The 21,087-nt window shown below is 42.7% G+C and overlaps 1 protein-coding gene across 1 annotated transcript in view; it reads left to right on the forward strand.

Annotated features, from left to right (window-relative positions):
- The window catches only part of PDHX (pyruvate dehydrogenase complex component X), a 114,738-nt gene that overhangs the window by 15,128 nt on the left and 78,523 nt on the right, over window positions 1–21,087 (forward strand). The window contains exons 2-3 of the mRNA XM_006257993.4: window positions 6,446–6,529; window positions 15,725–15,825. Coding sequence (XP_006258055.3) covers window positions 6,446–6,529; window positions 15,725–15,825 — 185 coding nt within the window. The remainder of the gene's footprint in view (window positions 1–6,445; window positions 6,530–15,724; window positions 15,826–21,087) is intronic.

A 21,087-nucleotide genomic window follows, 5' to 3' on the forward strand; every position in this document is an offset into this window, starting at 1 on the left:
CTTACTTCCTGTTCTGTTGTGCTGCTAATTGTGTGAACATACAGCGGCTAGAGATGTGCAATGCTTTGGTAGTCGATTTGATTTGGAGGCAATTCGGCTTGATTCGGCAGCCGAATCTCCGAATCTGCATCAAATCAGGAGACCCATTAAAAGGTCCAAATTGAATTGGAAGCCTCCGAATTGATTCGGAGAGATTCAGCACCAATTCAGAAATTTGGCTATACAGGCAGTAGTCCTTGATGCTGGACAAAGTCTGCTGTGGTGGACGTAAGGAGGTTGGAAGGGGCGTGGGGGGGGGAGAGGGGGAGGCAGATCAACACCCCCACAGCGAGGGAGGGATTGGGCGTGGGAGAAGCTGCACAGCTGGGGCAGAGGTGGTGCGGGACTCAGGGAGGGGGGCTCTCACCACTGCGTGCTGCTGGTCCAGGAGCTGTGGGAAGGCTGGAGTGGCTTCCACTGCTGCGCACCGCTTGTCCAAGGCAGTGCAGCGGCACTGTCCTGCATCTCTGCGCCTGGCTGGGTGAGCGGCAGGAGGACATAGCCCCCGTTTCCCAGCACCTTCTGCTGCCCATCCAGAGCTTAGCCTGGCCCAGCCCGCCCCACGCAGATCCAGGGGCACGTGCCTGCTCCCATGCTCTCCTGGACTGGTGGCAAGAGCTGTTGGAAGAGCAGCTCCTGGACCGGTGGCGCACAGTGGTGCTTGGTGGCAGGAGCCCCCTCCCTGAGTCCCATGCCCCCCCGCCCCAGCTGGGCAGCTTGTCCCAGCCCCAATCCCTCCCTCGCTGTGGGGGCGTTGATCTGCCTTTCCACACCCCTTCCCTCCCACCTCTGCCCACCACAAGAGACTTACCAGCTGGAGGCAGCTGTGTCCAGCATTGTCGAAGGACTGCTGCTGTATAGTCTATGGTCAAATCTCCAAAACGCTGCCAGATCTCTGGATCCGAATCATCCGAATCGAATCGGGACAGTGATTCGAATCACCAAATTGAATCGCTGTCCCTCTGAATCAGCCAAATCTGAAGCAAATACTTGCTGCTTTGCACGGGCCTAATAGTTGCTTTACACTTTAACCAGTTTAATTGTATGTTACTTGTAATGCCTGCCAGGGAGCAAAGACCCTTTTTCAGCCAGAAGGAAAGATGACAGGAGAACAATGAAATTGGCTAGTCACAGGATTTTGTACATGGAATGTAATGAAAAAGGTACAGGTGCTTTTCACTATGCTCTAGATGCTCATAATGGTTATAATTGGTAATCTCATAGAACCATAGAAAATCTCTTGTGTAATGTGGTCCTAACACTTCATCTAGGGACCACTGCATCCGTCCCACTAACATATATATTTGCATGCACTTGGTGCATCATATCAAACGAATGTGATTTAAGTTGGCAGCATCCCTTTAACTGACTTTCATGATGTTAATGTTAAGGTACTGGAAATGAAGAGTGTGTCTGTTTACATAGCTAGATGGTCTGCTTATATTTATTTAATCATTTATCCTTAACATTTTGGAATCTAGGGACCAGTTAAATGAGCTTTGGGAATCCTCCCTTTACTTCAGTTCACCACCCACTGCATTTTGTCTTCCTTGATCTGTGCTGCACTGCCTGGATCCTTTCTTCTTTCAGCCTAGCGCAGCAGTCCTCAAACTATGGGTCATGAGCCCAAATGGGATCGCAACATCAGCAGATGAAGTCATGGGTGTGGGGAGCTGTGGGTTGGGAGTGAGGGGTTCATACTGAGGAAATGGGGTCATGCTGAAGAAATTGGGTCATGCTAAGGAAAAGTTCGGGAAGCACTGGCCTAGCGACTGGCAGAGTATGTCAAATCAATGGGAATTACTAATATTCCGCAAGGGAGAAGTGTGTCTAGGATTTACTGTTAAACCTTGGAATTGTGCCTGTGTGTGCTGGCATTTCTGATCCATTGGAGAAGAGAATTCTAATATCTGGTATTTGTGAGTCACCATGTGTAGAAGTGACTGCTATCTATCATTGGAAAGCTACAGATCTCTGCTTTTCAGAGAACCTTTAAACTGTATATTCACATCTTAATCGCAACCTTTCTTTTTCTGGGATCTTAACTATGTGAATCCTTATGACTCCGATCATCTTAATTTGATAGTGAGGAAAGAATTCCCACCCTGAATATCTTGAGCTCTTCTGCCCAGGTACATTCTAATTTAGCACCTTCTTTCCCTTTTCAGAATTAACTTTCTTCTTCCCTTCACCAGTTAAGATTAATGACATGACAGATTTTCAGTTGCATTAATTTCATTACAATGCTTTACTCCTATTCTGAATTTGACTTAATCGTTTGACTGCTGTTTCTGAACCAGCTGTTAGAACTGGAGCCAGTTCTACATATCGTAACATATTTCAAATGCATCTCTATAGGTGTCTCAAGCATATAACACAAAAAAAAAAAAAGACTTGCACAAGGAAAGTTATGAATCCATGTTCTGAAAACTTTTTTTCACAAATCCTTTGCAAACTGCTATAGATATTTCCAGGATAATTTTTTCCCCATGCATTAGGGATCTTGATCAGAAAAAGCAAAGATTCTTTTTTTCCGGTCTATGCAGCTAAAACCAACACGCACAACAACTTGATCAGTAATATTCCGTGAACACGGTTTTCAGTTGTGAAAATAATGAACAATAAACCTACAATTATCTAAGTGTTCCAGCAAGGAGAGGTCAGTTTTTGTAACTGGTTTGGAGCAGGAGATAATGAACTTGGCAGTAGAAGGACAGAGCAAATGGATCTACATTTCTGTGCTATAAACCTTTTGGGAAATGAACCATGTATAAATTCCACTTGCTTCTCCAGTTTGTATGGGGAAGGGAGCATGACCCCTAGGGTGTAGATCTGTAAAGACCTTGGGGAATAAATGAACCCTCTTTTCTATGCTCTGCACGTTGAAATGACAAGATCATTGTAGCTTCCAGGCTTGCTAAATCTTTAATATAAATTGGAAACATTGCAGCAAAAAAACCCATACTATACAGAGAGGTTGAAAAGCTATACCTAAGATATTAAATATTAATGGCAGAATGCCTATTTTTTTTCCAGAGTAGTAATTTCCTCTTCTATGACCGTATGACACTAAAATGGACTATTTTAGACTTATATAAGTTATAAATGCTAAAAAAATTCAGAAGGAGGGTAGATTTATTATATTTTATACTCCCTTGGATCATTTCTTCATGCATTCTTTAATTCTGTTCCCTTCTCTTTCCTTTTTTGGGGATCTTAACCATATTAACCCATAGGGCAATAATGTTTCATAGTTTCTAGGGTTGGAAGGGACCTGAACAGATCATTAAGTCCAACCCCCTGCCCCGGGCAGGAATGAGTGCTGGGATCATAATACCCCAGCCAGATATCTATCCACCCGTTTTAAAGTGAAGATAGCATTTTCAGCATGGATAGCTCTTACTAATCTGTTCAGTTTCCTAGCAGAGGGAGGAATTAAACATTGGAGCAGCTTATCAAGGGAGTTGGTGTATTTGCCTCCTTTCAGTTTTTAAAACAATACTAGATATATTTTTAAAATAAATGCTTTAATCCAGGGATGGGCAAAATATGGCCTGCAGGCTAGATCCAGCCTGCCAAAGGACTTTATCTGGCCCGTGGCAGGTCCCTTGGCCCCACCTGGGCCAGGCGCAGGGTGCAGCTTGGGCCAGGGTGCGTGTGGCCAGTCCTGCCAACCCCTGGGTGCATGACAGGACAGGGGCAGTGTGGTGGCTGGACTCAGCTTCCCAACAGCACCCATGGCAGTAGCTCCTTTTAGCTGCTGCTGCCAGTGTTGCCACTGGTGGACCCAGCCCATCTGCCATGCAACCATTGCTAGAAGTGCTGGATGGAGTGGGCAGGTGGGTGGGGTCTCCAGGGAGACTAGCCCAGGACTCCTGCAGGCAGGGTGTACTTGGCCGGGTGGATGGGATGAGGCCACAGGTGGGCAGGGAGTAGCGCCCTGGGGCTGATGGGGCTGGGGCCAGGGCCTGGGGTAAAGCAGCGATCTACTCCCTGGGTGTGCCTTGCTTGTGGAATCTGCACCCATTGCATGCTGGGAGTGGATCACAGCTCTGTCCGGGTGAGCCATCTGTCCTGCTGAGCATGCCCTGTCCACAAGGGTCCCAGTCCAGTCTCCATGGAGACTCCACCCGCCTGCTTTGTCTAGCACCCTGGAAGTGGGTGCGGAGTGGATGGGCCAGGGCTGGGTGGGACTAATTGTGTGTCCTTCCCCAACCCCCCCACTGTACCATGCCATATCACCTCCTCTCCCTCCACCTCCCAGCCTGCAACAGCTCACTGAAACATCAAATAATCACCTACCCCTCCGTTAATCCATCTCTGGGGAAAAGTTCTGCAGCTCCTGTGTATTGTATACGTGGAAGGATCAGTCTTGATGGTTGTGGTCTTTTTTTGGCCTTGGAATTTGAGCGCCTGAGCCCCTTTATCTCTTTTCTTCATGAGTTTTGGGAGGGCAAAAAATTGCCTCAGTTGTCCTCCACATACTTACAGTATTTCCATCTCTGCATTAAGGCAATGACTATAATCAAATCTCATGCATCAGGGTTTCTCCTAGTCACTTGGAGTGGTCAGGTAGGAATTCATTTCCATCCCCATGCACAATTGGGCAGGTATATCTTGTGTATTTGACCTTGCATGGGGACACTCTGTGAGATGGGGCCAGTGCACTCAGATGGTACAGGGTGTCCTAGATATCTGCCTGGTGGGTTTTACTTGTACTCAGCATTGTGGTGATCACTAGATGGGGAACTAGGAAGAAACTTTCTTCACAGCTCACATTGGCAGGGATCTCAGAGTGTTGATCTTTTTTTCTACACCTGGTTCACTGGAGAGATCATCTGGGCATGTCTTCCGTATCTCATATTATTTTGCCATTTGACACAGTCTTGGACTCTTCTGTTCAGTCCCGACACCTGAAAAGCTTTAGTTTACCTTTATTTGGTGTAAGATTATAACTTGGTCTTGGGTGTAACTTAATGGCATGCAAGTTCACAAAAGATGATCTGTTGATTATGGCATCAGATTTTGAATTGGACTTTTAGGGCCCCTAGAAGTTTGTTAGTTTGTTTATTTTTTAAATTCCTGAGCTTGCTATTAAATGGTTGGATATGATGTTATAAAATCTGCCATTCTTGTCTAATGCTTATTTATTAGTTGTGGTAGCATTTCTCCCTTCCCTTGCACTGTAGCTCTCCTGACAGCTTGATTCCCATACAAATTATTGATTTTTGTTGTTGTTGTTGTTTTTTTTCCCTCTTCAGAGCTAGATTGGGGAAAGCCTATGAGAAATTTCATTTTGCTCATGTTTCATCTGAAAAGTGCTATATTATACCTCAAACTGAGTTGAAGGGAGCTTAAAATGATGTCAGTGTTGTATTTATTTTTTTAATATAGCTAGACCAGATTCTAGTTGAAGGTCACTTCTAAAACTAATTGAACCAAAGCTGAGGCAGTATGACTATCTGAAGATTTTCAATGAGTGGCCAAGGTCTGGAACGGGCTCCCAAGGGAGGTGGTACTCTCCCCTACCCTGGGGGTCTTCAAGAGGAGGTTGGATATGCATCTAGCTGGGGTCATCTAGACTCAGCACTCTTTCCTGCCTATGCAGGGGGTCGGACTCGATGATCTATTGAGGTCCCTTCCGACCCTAACATCTATGAATCTATGAATGCTGCTGCCATGAGTTTATTACATATTTTTCCTTAACAGACACTGAGTTCAATTTGCCTGAAATTCTACGTATTTTTTAAACAAATATAAAGATCTGTATAGGTTCACTTGTCTTCATAACAAAATCAGTAGAATGGACTCTCTTAATTAAATCCTGTGTTCTTTAGATTTTTACCTACAGTGCATGTTGACACTTGTGTGTAGGTGTATACGAGTAATGTATAAAAGGTTTCCACTTACTAAATTGTCTGTTCAGCTGTCTTTGAGATTTGCACAATGTATCCACCTGGTTTGTTGCTAGGTTGAGAATGTATTTGGCTTACATTAGAGGGTTGTCTTGGGAAGGCCCTAGGGGGTATGTGTGGGCAGGCAGGGACGGAGTGCCTCCGCCCACGACCCTGCACACTGCCACCTCCCAGGAGCCAGGAGGGGAGGGGTGCAGCGGCAGCGTCCTTCTGTGGGTTGCACAGGTGCTGCCTGGCTGGCCGGACGGGGGGGGGGGGGGGGGGAGAAGCTCGCACACCACCACCCACCACCCTGCACTGTCACTGCTTTTTATCCAGCTGCGTACCACGCCTCCCCTGCCCCCCGGTCCATGTCCGGCCACTGGGGGTACACTTATTAAACAAGGTTGAAAACCCCTGGCCTAGATTATTGGATATGAACAACATTTATCACACCAATAGCATTGGTGTGAAAAATAGATGTTTTACTTTACCCATGTTTTGTTTTTCAGGTACTTCTGCTGTTAAAATTTTCATGCCTGCACTGTCTCCTACAATGGAAGAAGGAAATATTGTAAAATGGCTGAAAAAGGAAGGTGAGAGAAAATGATATAAAATCACAATTGCTGTAAAATGCTGCACTAGTTTTCCAAGTCATTCCGTGAACCATTTTGTAAGGGCAGAGTCATTTTGGGGGTGCTCCCTTGTTGCACTATATCCTATCTATATCATCCTGCTTCTCTAAAAAAGGGGTTGTCATCCAGGGGTGCGTACGCTCTACCCCACTCCATGTCTGGCCAGCGGGTGTACACTGCTCTGCATCCAGCCGCCGGAGTTACACTCACCCAAGAAGGTTGAAAAACCATGCTCTAAAATGTTCCTTCTAGCTTTAAAACAAGATGGTTTCCATGGCCAGTTGATTGGGGCTGCAGTTTGAGTAACACCTTTTCTGATGCATTAGGCATGGTTTTCAGAAGTGTTGTTACCTATAGCTTCTCTAACGTGCTGTACTAGTGGATTCTCTGCACTGTTGGGAATTAGGGTCCTTGTGACTGGGGACAAAATGTTACCTTCTATTTTGGTATGAACTCCTTAGGTTTCTTTTCTAGTAAATTAAAAAGACTCTTGTCATAGCTATTCCAGGCTGACATCCTTAATAATTAAATGATAGTCTATTTTTAAAGCTGATGGGGCAACTTATATTTGTCTTATAGTCCTATTTCTAAATCAGAAAAAGTCCAATTTCTGAAAACCATGAGCTTTAATTAACTTTGCAAGAAAAGGTATTTTGGGTCTTCATTTATCTCCTGGTCTCTGAACTCTGAGACACCTGAGAAGTAATTGACTTTTAGAATGAGTTGGAGTTGCTAGACGAATGGCCTCTGCAGCATTTTCTGTCTTCGCATAGATCAGCTATAAATGAAAGTGATCTAGTTGCATAGGTTGAGTTGGAAGAACCACTGGCCTGTACTCTGTCATCAAGAAACGTTAATTTTTTTTAGCGCTCTCTTCTCTAGAGCTATTGAAAATTAAGGCTAAAGTTGGACTCTGAATTTATTGATGGAGTGCAGGTAGTCTCGAATTTGTTATGAACCATAGGTAGGAATCATAAAGGTGGCAATAAGTCATCTTACATTTTGCCTCCTAAAGATTTTTATTAACTTTGAAAACTGTTGTCCTAAAGCAAACTAGAGGTTGTGACTTCCCTCTCAAGTAGGATTAAGACTGCTATGGAAATTTGATCTTGCACTAGGATTAGAGTCTCTTATGCAAAAAAGATGGGGGCTTGAATATGCACACTTTGTGTACTTTGAATATGCACACTGTTCCTGATGGAATAAGTTGTTTGTTCTTGAGAAATAAGTATTTATATTTTAGGTTGGTTTTTTTTTTTGGGGGGGGGGGGGGTTGCTTGTTTTTTTGACAAATAACATTCTTTGCCTTTTTGGCATCTTTTCTCTTAGGGTCATACAATATTTTCATAAAATAAGGGCTCATAGTAATATCTTTGGGAATTAAGTAAATATAATTATACCCATTTCATTGATAAGATGAAATGAGGCTCCACAAAGTTGAAAGATTTGCCCCAGGTCAGGCAGAGACAATGAAAGCAACCTCAAATGCTTTGTAATCCTACCTTCCCATACTCTGTAGCAGTTTACTTTTCTAAACACAGTGGTTTTTAATTACAGTTTTAAGTTAAATAAATCTTCTGCTTCTTCAGTTTTTATGTCTCTTTGTTGAGGTCTTTGTCATTTCCTCTATCGCTGTTTCAGAAATCTGTTTCATTCCCTGTTGTGTTTTCTTTGACAAATCTCTGAAAGCAATTCTTAATTGTGGGTCTATCTGAGAGAGAAACAATTGCACCATTTTGTTTACTGTGTTGCTGTTTTCTTTTTAAAAATTCTGAGTGGGATCATTAGCTCATTTGGTGCATCTTTTGCCATATTTAGTGCTCATAAGTGTTATTTATCTAGCAGTGTGGAAGCTAACCGTGTAAAATGATAAGTAGATTTTTGAGAGGAGAAAAGATGGGCGTGATGCTACTTGTGTCTTTACCACCAGTAAGGGATAATCGTAAAAGCATCATTTGACAGTGACTAAGAGAGAGATGGCTAATGGCACATTATTACTGATCTTTTATTTGATAAAACGAACTGCTCTTACCACAGTGTTTTGAAGTAAATGAAAAGACAAAAGCCTGGAAAGGCAAGCCTATTGTGTTGCCTATTCATTTCCCCCATGCCACCAGCAGGGGTCATTAGAACATTTTTCTGAATACTGTTTCTGCTTTTTAAATGTAAATATATGATCTTTGTTTTTAAAATTACACAGGAGAGACAGAAGATTTGACTACAGCAGAAGAAAAAAAGCATCTTGTTAATAGATGGTTTTACTGTTTCTTTCTCATTGTTAATGCTGCTTCATTTTGGTTCCTTTGGGTAATGAAGTCAGTTGAATAAAAATACCACCACTTTTATTTTTAAACTTGTATTTATTATGTATGAATTTAGTGCTGCTGAAAAATGACAGATTGACAGCTCTAGAGACTAAAATCCTTTGATTATTTTGGGCAGAGTAGAATAGGGATCAGTGCTTGATGATTCCCCGTGAATAACTCAGCCCATCTTTAGAGAAGCAGAAGAGAGTTTAGTCTCCATAGTTAGTCAGGTTTTTAATCTACAGAGATGGCATCAATGGAGGGGCAGTCCACTCAGTAACAGGACTGAGACCACCATTTCATTATATAGCAAATACTGAACCACAATCAGATATGATGACCTAACTTAGGTTCAGAGGAATAACTCAACTGTAATAGAGATTCTAATTGCTCATTCTAATTAGGATCAGAGATGCATAAGCTTTTATGAACCACAGCTCACTTAATCAGATGCTATGTAACAGGATGCTGTTGGATGTCATATGCTAGTATTTGATGAAGTGAGCTGTGGCACCTCTTCCGTATCTTTAAACTAACGAACACCAGGTGCATCTACATATGCACTTAACTGTGCAATAGTTTATTAATTTTCTGAATTCCAAGATTAATTTGCAAGAGAGTAAAGCATCACAGTCTACATCTGCAGTGCTATTAAATGGCAACAAACTAATTTTGGCTGTAGTAACATAAAATAATAGAAAATTAGGGTTGGAAGGGACTTTAGAAGGTCACCTAGTTCACCCCCCCTGCTCAAAGCAGGTCCATCCCCAACTAGATCATCCCAGCGAAGGCTTTGTCTAGCCAGGTCTTAAAATCTCCAAGGATGGAGAGTCCACAACCTCTCTGGGTAACCTGTTCCATTGTTTGACTACCCTTCTAGTGAGAAGTTCTTCCTAATATCAGCCTAACCTTCTCTTGCTGTAACTTGAGACCATTGCTCCTTGTTCTGTCATCTGCCACCACTGAGAATAGCCTAGCTCCATCCTCTTTTGAACTACCCTTCAGGGAGTTGAAGGCTGCTATTAAATCCCCTCTGTCTTTTCTTCTCCAGATGAAATAAGCCCACTTCCCTCAGCTTCTCCCCAGAAGTCATGTGCCCCAGCCCCCTTGCCATTTCTGTTGCCCTCCGCAGGACTCTCTCCAATTTGTCAACCTCCTTTTTGTAGTGGGGAAACTAAAACTGAACACAGTACTCCAGATGTGGCCTTACCAGCACTGAATTAGAGAGAAATAATCACTTCCCTTGATCAGCTGACAGCATTCCTACCAATGCAGCCCAGTATCCTGTTAGCTTTCTTGGTGACAAGTGTGCATTGTTGGTTCACATTCAGCTTATTGTCCACTAACCTCCAGGTCCTTTTCTGCAGAGCTGGTGCCTACCCAGTCAGCCTGGCCTGTACTGGGGCATGGGATTGTTCTGTCCTAAGTACAGGACTTTGCACTTGTCCTCCAACCTCATGAGATTTCTTTTGGTCCAGTCCTCCAGTTTGCTGAGGTCTCTGAATCCTAGCCCTACCCTCCAGCGTATCTAATGCTCCCCCCATAGATTCATAGATGTTAGAGTCGGAAGGGACTACAGTAGGTCATCGAGTCCGACCCCCCTGCCCTGGTCAGGAAAGCACTGTGGTCAGACGACCCCAGCTAAGTGCTTGTACAGTCTTCTCTTGAAGACCCCCAAGATAGGGGAGAGCACCATCTCCCTTGGAAGCCCATTCCAGATTCTGGCAACCCTTACTGTGAAGAAGTTCTTCCTAATGTCCAACCTAAATCTGCTCTCCATCAATTTGTGTCCCTAGTAAATAGAGCATTTCCTATACTCTGCTGCCTTCCGCTGATGAATTTATAGGCAGCCATAAGATCACCTCTCAGCATTCTCTTCATAGATTCATAGATGTTAGGGTCGGAAGGGACCTCAATAGATCATCGAGTCCGACCCCCTGCATAGGCAGGAAAGAATGCTGAGTCTAGATGACCCAGCTAGATGCTTATCTAACCTCCTCTTGAAGACCCCCAGGGTAGGGGAGAGCACCACCTTCCTTGGGAGCCCGTTCCAGACCTTGGCCACTCTAACTGTGAAGAAGTTCTTCCTAATGTCCAATCTAAATCCGCTCTCTGCTAGCTTGTGGCCGTTATTTCTTGTAATCCCTGGGGGCGCCTTGGTGAATAAAAACTCACCAATTCCCTTCTGTGCCCCGTGATGAACTTATAGACAGCCACAAGGTCGCCTCTGAGCCTTCTCTTGTGGAGGCTGAAAAGGTCCAGGTTCTCTAGTCTGTCCTTGTAGGGCTTGGTCTGCAGGCCCTTAACCATACGAGTGGCCCTTCTCTGGACCCTCTCCAGGTTTTCCGCATCCCTCTTGAATTGCGGCACCCAGAATTGCATGCAGTACTCCAACTGTGGTCTGACCAGCGCCTGATAGCGGGGAAGTATCACCTCCTTGGATCTATTCGTCATGCATCTGCGGATGCACGATAAAGTGCCATTGGCTTTTCTGATGGCTTTGTCACACTGCTGACTCATGTTCATCTTGGAGTCCACTAGGACTCCAAGATCCCTTTCCACTTCCGTGTCACCCAGCAGGTCATTCCCTAGGTTGTAGGTGTGCTGGACGTTTTTCCTCCCTAGGTGCAGCACTTCGCATTTCTCCTTATAGATTCATAGATGTTAGGGTCGGAAGGGACCTCAATAGATCATCAAGTCCGACCCCCCTTGTTGAACTGCATTCTGTTGTTTTCTGCCCACTTGTCCAACCTATCCAGGTCTGCCTGCAGCTGTTCCCTGCCCTCCGGCGTGTCCACTTCTCCCCATAGCTTTGTGCCACCTGCAAACTTGGACAGAGTACACTTCACTCCCTTGTCCAAGTCGCTGATGAAGACATTAAAGAGTATGTGTCCAAGGACCGAGTCCTGTGGGACCCTACTGCCCACACCCTTCCAGGTCGAAACCGACCCATCCACCACGACTCTCTGGGTGCAACCGTCCAGCCAATTCACCACCCACCGGACTGTGTAGTCCACCAAGTCACAGCCTCTTAACTTGTTCACTCTTGTAAAGCCCGAAGACATCTAGGTCCCTTGGTCTCTCCTTGTAGGGCCTTGCCTGCAGGCCACTGACCGTACAAGTAGCCCTCCTCTGAATCCTCTCGAGATTCTCTGCATCCCTCTTGAAGTGTGCGGCGCTCAAAATTGGATGCAGTACTCCCACTATGGCCTGACCAGTGCCGCATAGAGGGGAAGCATCACCTTGCTGGACCCGTTTGTCATGCATCTGCTAATCTCCCCCCAGCTTAATATTATCTGCAGACTTGCTGAGGGTGCACTCTATGCCATCTTCCAGGCTATTGATGAAGATATTGAATAAAACCAGCCCCAGGACCCCTTTATCCAGCTCCTACTTCCTTAGCTTGCCTGTGAGAATGTTGTGGGAGACCGTATCAAAAGCCTTGCTAAAATCCAAGGTATACCACATCACTGGTCTCCCTGCATCTACAGAGCCAGTCATAGAAGAAAATCTTGTTGGTCAGGCATGACTTGCCCTTGGTGAATCCATGCTGATTGTTTCTAATCATCTTCTCCTTCAAGTACTTAGAAGTGGATTCCTTGAGGATCTGCTCCATGATTTTTCCAGGGACTGAGGTGAGACTGACTGGTCTTTAGTTCCCTGGATCCTCCTTTTCCCATTTCTTAAATATGGACACTATGTTTGCCCTTCTTCAATCATCTGGGACCTCTCTCGATCCCCATGAGTTTTCAGAGATGGTGGCCAGTGGCTCTGCAATCACATCAGCCAATTCCCTTAGCACCCTCAGGTGCATCCCATCTGGCCCTGTGGACTTGAGTATGTCCAGCTTTTCTACATAGTCCCTAACCTGTTTTTTCACCACTGTTGACTGCTCACCTCATCCCCAAACTGCTGCCAGGTGCAGTAGTCTGGGTGCTGACCTTGCCTGTGAAGACTGAGGTGAAAAAGGCATTGAGTACTTCAGACTTTTCTGCATCCTCTGTCACTAGGTTGCCTCCTCAATTCAGTAAGGGACCCACACTTTCCCTGATCTTCTTCTTCTTACTGACATACTTGTAGAAACCTTTCTTGCTACCCTTCACTTCCCTTGCTAGCTGCAACTCCAGTTACACTTTGGCCTTCCTGACTTCATCCCTGCACGCCTGAGCAGTACTTGTGTACTCCTCCCTAATTGTTTGTCCAAGTTTACACTTCTTACAGGCTTCCTTTTTGTGATTTAATTTACTGAAGAGTTTCTTGCGAAGCCAACATAGTACTGTCCAGGACAGTTCTATGTTACCGCAGTGAAAATAACCACCTAAATGCAAGTGTAAACGCTGACCCAGACAGTGGGGGGGCCAGACATCTGCCTGTTGCCCAACCCTATGGCTCCACACACTGAGGTACAATACTCTCGTGCCCCAGCCAGCCCCTTCACCACCCAAAGCCACCTCCTGGAGCCCATGGATGACCCCCAGTTTGCCTACCAGCTCTGTCCTGACTCGGAGAGCATCTGCACGTGCGCCCTGGACCGCGGCAATTTGAGCATCTACGTGTGCCATTAAAGTGCAAGCTGTGCCGGAGTTTATCATGTCAAATGAATGGCACGTGTAGAAGTACCCACTATGAACTACCTGTAATCAATAAAAGTAAGGTTTTTAAAAGTTTCTTAAGTATAACAATATTACTTGTTGCATAGAGAAGTGCCAGATGAACAATTTTACGATGCCATGGATTAGATTTTCTGTTAGAAAGTATTGGGAATAAGATGTTTTCAACCAAATTGCTGGTTTCCAATGTTCCTTGTTTGGAAAGCTGCATTCTATTTGGCATTATATTGGTCACCTGCTACTTAATATTAAGTTGCTAGTCTCCACTGAGAGAGACCACAGTCCTACTCACTGAACTGACTTACTGAAACAGTGGCAGGGGTTTATAAAGACTATTTTGCTTCTATAACTGTATATTGGATCAAATTCGCTGCAGCTTTATGCCTGCTTGGTGCCAGTATCATAGGGAAAGAGGTGAAAAGAGCCAGTTTAAACAGTTTCTTTAGTGATTCCCGAAGTGCACAGGAGTACCGCATACATTACAATGGCTTAGATGGCTACAGGATAGCAGGTGTATTGAAGCAGATGAGGCTGCATTGTTACTGTGCCTTAGTAATGTGTGCTCCTGCAGTTGTCACTGTAGAGTGTAGTTTGTGCGACTGCTTTGAAGTAGCACTAAAGTCTGAAATGGCCACAGGCTGACCCTAGATTGGGGAAGAGATATACAAAGATGGGGGAAAGTCAGTGTTGTCATGTGCTTCCCCTCAACTGTATTGGGCACAATTGGCTCAGCTAAGACGAATTTCTTAAATGTAGTAAGTAGTTACCCAGCTGTCTCGGGTACTGTAACAAACCACAAAAATCAGTCCGCTAACAGAATTATACCACTGATTTAGAGTTGAAGGAGTTGGTTCCTAATCCTGCTTCCAGTGCAGCTTTTTAAATTATAGTCAGATGTTATATTCCACATATATTTGAAAGGACCAAGAAATTGGCCATCCTTTCTCACCTCAGGGTTCCCACAAGGCAAGCACTTTGGTCTTTGGAAATAAATATTTGGCTGAGGCTTGAGTAGCAGCTCTTTTCTTGAGCAAAGGTCAGCAAAGCTATATATCCGGTCTCTCTGAGTACTTGTAACACAAGAAATAATATTGACAGAGACATATGTATTGCTCATACAAGCACAGATTGTAAACTGTAGTAATTTCTCTGATGTTTAAGCACTTCGAAGGATAGAAGTGGAAATAAAAAGTGTAAACTCCCCCCCCCCCCCAAAAAAAAAAAAAAAAGCCACTGTCTCTTCACTTACTGTGCTAGGGAGAATGTTACAATAATGTTGTTGTATATTAAAAATACAGAACGCACAAATCTGATATACATAATTGTCTTTTTGTTCCTTTTCTATTTCAGTAAAAAAAAATATAATCTTCTGTTTTAGACCGAACCTTTCAAGAGCTTCAAGGTTACCACTATAATTTAGTTTAATGTTAGGCATCCAGTCAGCATTCATCTGTCAAAAGAATCCAACTTTATGAGGCTGTTATCATGCAGTAGCAGACATGCATGTGTCTATTCAAAAGGAGAGGAAAAAGCGTACTATAAAGTGATCAAGTTTAGACTAGTTTGGTGAATGCACAGATGGATAGATCTCCATAAACACACATACATATTGTCATTTAATAAATTATGCGTATTTTTGAAAGGCCTGATTTGCTCTCACTCCCGTAAGAGACTGAGGAAATAAACTTCAAGACGTTCTTTCTAAATATTTTTTTTGTTAAGGTTTTATTTTGCATATCTCTTATCATGTTTGATGTCTAGAGAAGTATTTCTTCTTCCATTCCTTGCTAGTAATCCAACTTTATGCTTGTCAACAAGCAATGATGCTTGCCTATTTTATAATTGTTTATTACCTTTTTTAGTCGATAGCTAGCAACTAATGTAAAAGGCAGGAAATAAGGACTACAGATTATGTTCTTGGCTGTGCTGCCAATTGCCCAGGACCTTGGAAAAGTCACTCAAGTGCATACTATCTCTCAGATCATACCCCCAAGGTATATACTTGAGCCTTAATTAATGATATTACTGCTTTGTTTTAAATTGGGATTTTTATCCAGAAATCCCAAAGTATAGGATTATTAATATTTAAGGTATTTTTTTAACAGTCCTTTTCAATGTTGGGAAAACTGCTAGCCAAATAAATGTTTAGGAGGATGTTTCAATATGTTTATCTTCATTTTACAAAGAGTTAAAAAGTTTTGAAAGCAAACAGCTTGGGTTTTTTATATTTTATTTTTCAGGAGAAGCTGTGAATGCTGGAGATGCATTGTGTGAAATTGAAACGGACAAAGCAGTGGTTACTATGGAGTCAAATGATGATGGTGTATTGGCCAAAATAATGGTGAGATTAACTTATCTTGAGCAGGTTAAGGTCATTTGTCAAAGGATGAGGTCATTGCTGATAATAGCTCAAAAAATATTTTCATATGGACTTCAGATTATATTTCTTTTCCCTCCCCTTCAATTTTCATAAAAAAATACACTTCAAGGGTGGAGGCCTTTGATTTAAGCAGTGGAAAGAGTGGGCTGGGAGCAGTTTTGTGCATCTAAACATGGTCTAGGACAATGGGGCCCTGATTTGACTGGACTCTACGTGTGCTGTCCAGTTGTAAGGAACGAAATTATTTTATCCGTTTTGACTTACAAGTTTTATAAAATGGTGATCGTATTCTGGTTTTGTGTTTTAAAAGCTGCTTACCAGACGTGAACGCCCCCCCCCCCAAACAAACAACCCCCAACAAAACAAAAAACCAAAACAAAAAACAGCAATTTACTTTCAACTTGCTGTGCCCCTGTGCCAAGCTCAGCATGTGCCCAGAAAAGGCATCGGGTCAATTTGACCCGGCTCACCCAATGTCTTTATAGATTGGGCACTTCAGCGGGGCTTTTTGGCGCTTTTATCTAATAGCTGATTGAATCCACCACTGAAGTGTGCGATCTATATAGATGTTGGGCAAGCCAGGTCGAATGCCATCCTTGGTAAAGTACTGGGATTTTGTTCTTTTTGTTTTTTCCTCATCTGTCAGTGGGGTCTAAACTCATTCCTCACAGACTTTTAGAATAAAGAGAAATAGTTTATTTTGTGTGTGTGTTTATATATGTATATATGTGTGTATATACGTATGTGTATATATGAATTTGCTGGTAGAATGGTATTGCATATCTCTTTTCCTCCCCATCCTTTCCTACTTCTATAGTACTGAGTTCTGTATAGTCACCGGATCCAGAAGTTAAGTCTCTGTCGCACAGTGATTCTCAACCAAGGTGTTGTGAGATCCAGAGGGTGATGCAGAGTGCCACTTGATATTAGCAGTGTTAAGTCTGCAAATACTATGTGTGATTCACAAGGTAAACCCAGGGATTTCAAATAGGAATCTATAGGGTCAGAACATTCTGATGGGCTGTGGTCTTAGAAGTTCTTTGCAACAGAAGAATTGTTCTATTTATGTTGTCAAAAAACAGTAACAACTAAGAACTGGCATGAGGGTACCTTCAGTCTGAAATCGTTGATAAATACTATTACCACCTGGTTCTTAAGAGAGTCTCATTGATGATTTACTATATAGACAACAGTGAATATATACAACATATTAATTTAATTAAAACATTCAATTCAAAGCTTCTAGTGATCATTTTAGTCTTTTATTAAAAATCAGTGAAAGCTGTCATAGGCAAGTTTAAAACAAAACTTCTGACAAATTTTGGAAACAATCTTTCACAAAAGTATTGTCCAAATATATTCAGTTCCTCCTAACCGACTCAAGAAAACGTAAACTGGCAGTCATCTGTATTCTTGTTGGAAATCTTTTTTTTTAAAGAGTTGCAAGTTAATTTCTTCCTTTGTTAGCTTTCCAGAAGATGAATCGTATTTGACCATACCCATTTAAAGAAACAGGTGGTTTACAGAGAGTTCAGGGTACTATCTGGATTAGGTTTGACAACTCATTGAATTTCTATTTTCAGAGATTTAGTTTAGCTACAGAATAAGTGGTTTTCTGCTTAATGTAGTGTTTCTGTTCCCCGGATTTGAATTCCCTTCCTTCTGACACTTCTGAAGTTTAATACATGCAGGTATATAGGGGATAATGAGAGTTAAGGTGTGGGGGCTTGAGGGAAGTAAGTTCAATAACCTTTCATAATTGCTTTTTTGTGGAAAGCTTCAGGAATCATGGTGAAGTTGAGTCCTGTATTTGTGACATGACTTGGGAAAATCTCCCACTGGGAATCTCTTAGCTCCTTTGTGAGATAAATAACTAGAAAGCTTTAGTTTTGGAACTTTGTTCTGACATCCTTGTTTTGAAATAAACATGACTGACTTTGTAGCGGTGGAATGCTTCACTGTCACTGTAGTTGAGGTTTTATAAGTATCTGGGACTATTAATATAGGCCAGACTGTGCTCTGGTTCTGCAAACATTGTCTTTCCTCCCTCAAGGCTTGATCCCAATGCCCAGTGGGATCAATAGAAAATTTCATATAGACCCATTAACTTCATGGACCTTCATTTCCCAGTTTTTCACTCTGATGAATTCAATTTGATTTTTGCAGAACTGTTTGTGAATTGTAAGTTCCCTGTTTTGATATGAGAGCTATGGAGATGGCTAGGCATAAATCCCACAGCACAGATCTGAGGCTAACACCATTATATTAAAGACATCCCTCTTTCCATAATGAATATTTTGTATTCGTTATAGTACAGACTTCAAGAGAATTTGGTTTGTTAGTGGCCACTACTGAAACACAAGATATAGCACAATTGCATTAGAGAAGCTTGGCCACTTAGATGTTTCTTAAAGCCATTCAGGTACGTGGAGGTAGGGATTTACAGTCACCTGCTCTGTAGTAAATTCCCATGTATTTGGTATAATCTTGCATTAATCTAGCCCTCAGTACAGAAGAGGATGATGTGACTGTGTGTGATGTATCATCTTCACAGATCACCTGTACATGAACCAGCCCACTGCTACTTGGGTGAAGTCAGACTTTCTCTATAATCTGCTCTGGACTGTGCTTGAGACAGCAGGGATCCTGTCATCTGTGATCTCTGCCCCTCTGGGTGGCACCTAGCACGGAGGAACGAGGAATCAAACGTAAGGGAATAAAAGCCAGACTTAGCACATTGCAAGAAAGGACCAGGAGTGGAAACTCGGAGCTGGCAGGGAGGTAGGGTGGGGAGCCATGGAGCAGAGACTGAATGAGTGTGGATCAAGACTGTGAAGTAAGGGAAGAAAATGAAAGTTGAGAGAGGTTGGATGAGATGCAGCAAGGGAGATTAAGGTTGGCTGGCCAGGCAAGAATACTCCTAACAAAGAACTTGAGTCTGAGTTGAAGGGGTCTGAGAGTAGTTGGACAAGGAGTCTGGGAGAGACTTGGGGTCAAGGAAGTTTAAGATTAAGACTTACTGGGAAAGAAAATTGGGACTGGAATCAGAAACCTGAGGGGTGGAAATAAATACTGGTGAGGAAACTGGAAACAAGATGGTCAGATAAACTTAACTGGGAATGAGTTAAAGAGGATATAGCAGGAGTCGACCCTGGAGGTAGTAGGTGTCTTTCTGTGGCTGCTCTTGGCATGCTTGAGAGTAACTGTAGGGGATGCCGTCAAAGTGTATTTTCTGGTTTAGGGGTATTGGTTGTAGCTGTGTTGATCTAAGGACGTAGGCGGACAAGGATTTTTGGGTAAATCTAATATCTTTTATTATACCAACTAAAATAGTTGGAGAAATTCTTCTTTTCAAGCTTTTGGGTACAAACACCCTTCTTCAGGAGGGGGAATCTTTTAGAGTATTCACACAGGAACGAGGGATGGGTGTGCTCAGGGCCATCTTTGCTGAGGGATGCTACTGCTGCAGTGTATACCTGGCCCTAGAACTCTGAGTCTTTGCTGTCAGCTTGAAACTCATTGGCCAAGGGTCTCATCTCTGTTAATGTTGGTAGGAGATGAAAGCCTAAAAGCTTTGTTATTCTATTAAGTTAACTGTACAAGTGTGATCTAAAGATTCCAGCCTCCCTGCTATTAGCCATGATGGTATGTGCAAAAAAAATAACCAGGTATTATGAAAGTTGCAAAGTGAAGTATTACATTAATTTGTCAGCCTTGTATACATATTGTGATGATAAAGTCTTTAATGGTATGATACGTATTTTTTTCTGTAGGACTCCACACTTATCACTGGACAGTGAATTACTGAGCAGCTAATTCAGTATTTTTTTATCTCATTTTTCAGCGTGTGGCCGTATTTACTGCACATTATTGAAATGGTGCTTAGAACATAGAGTTATTAATATCCTGGGCTTTTTATGGTCGCTGTGGTGTCTGTGTTCTTCCCAGACATTAATTAACTTATTTTTACAACACTCTTGTGAGACAGAGCAGCTTTGTATTCATTTTAAAAATGAGGAGCTGAGGTACACAGTTTGAGGTCAAAAGCATCTCTTCATTTTGTGCGCTCAGTTTGAGATCTCTCAACCCTAGTTTTTCAGTGTTTGGCATTAAACAACGTTTTATATTTCTAAAGTACATCTCCTGCTGACTTCATTTGTAGCTGTGAGCTCTCAGCACTTCTGCAAATCAAACCCCTTGGTGTGAGGAGTTCATAATTAGAGACCACCTCTGAAATGGTCGGTTTAAGTGATTTCCCCTGCATACGTAGGAACTGTTTCACACAGAAAGGGATGGCTTGCTTTCTGTCCCCATCTCTCTCTGTCTTTCCTTGCAGTCCCCTGCATCATTCTCTGCACATGTTTCAGTATATGCAAAAATGAGACAGGGAATTTTACAGACAAGTATTTTCCAATACACAACCCTAATTCATCTCCAGAGCATGATGGAAAACTGTTATGGGTTCATGTCTTCAGAGACTGTATCATAATGTGTATGCCTAAGGAGAGGGAATTTTTTGTTTATGTCCAGGTTTCTAAATTGTCTTAGTCCAAAGAAAGTAAGGGGTTTATTATACTATTTAGATCTGCAGTTCTGACCTTTATTTTAGGAGATTACTCACTGACAGAACTTGCAGACTCAGTCCTGTTTGTGGTGAGTTTTAGGGTAGCCAGATTTTTGTTTATTGGTTGCTTTTTTTTCTGGATTATTTAAGTTCTTCAAAATCCTCACAGTTATCATCCTGATGGTAGGAAGAATCTTTGTCTTCTTCCCTTAGTGTTTAAACAAAATGATTAATTAGGAGAATTTAAACTTGAAATGTTAATAATTTCAGATCTTGAATGGAAAAAATAAATTCTTATGGGTAACAAATAGGGTTTTGACTTCATTCACTGTCCACGTAATGTAACTTGCATACAACTAGCAGCCTTCCTCATAACAATCATAGAGAAATAGGGCTGGAAGGGCCCTCCAGAGGTCATCTAGTCTAACCTGCTGCATGAGACAGGATTATCCTTGTCCAAACCATCCTATACAAATCCATTATCTAACCCAGTAGTTCTCAACCTGTGGCCTGCAGGCCCCTTGCAGCCCAATCAGCACACTGCTGCAACCCATATGACATCCTGTTAAAACATTTTTAAATGGATACACTGCAAGTAAGGTGTGTGTGTGTGGCCCATGCTGGGGCTGTGTTCCAGCATGGGGCATGGAGTACTTTGC

This window comes from Alligator mississippiensis, chromosome 2 (assembly GCF_030867095.1).
Source record: "Alligator mississippiensis isolate rAllMis1 chromosome 2, rAllMis1, whole genome shotgun sequence".
NCBI classification, from domain to species: domain Eukaryota; kingdom Metazoa; phylum Chordata; order Crocodylia; family Alligatoridae; genus Alligator; species Alligator mississippiensis.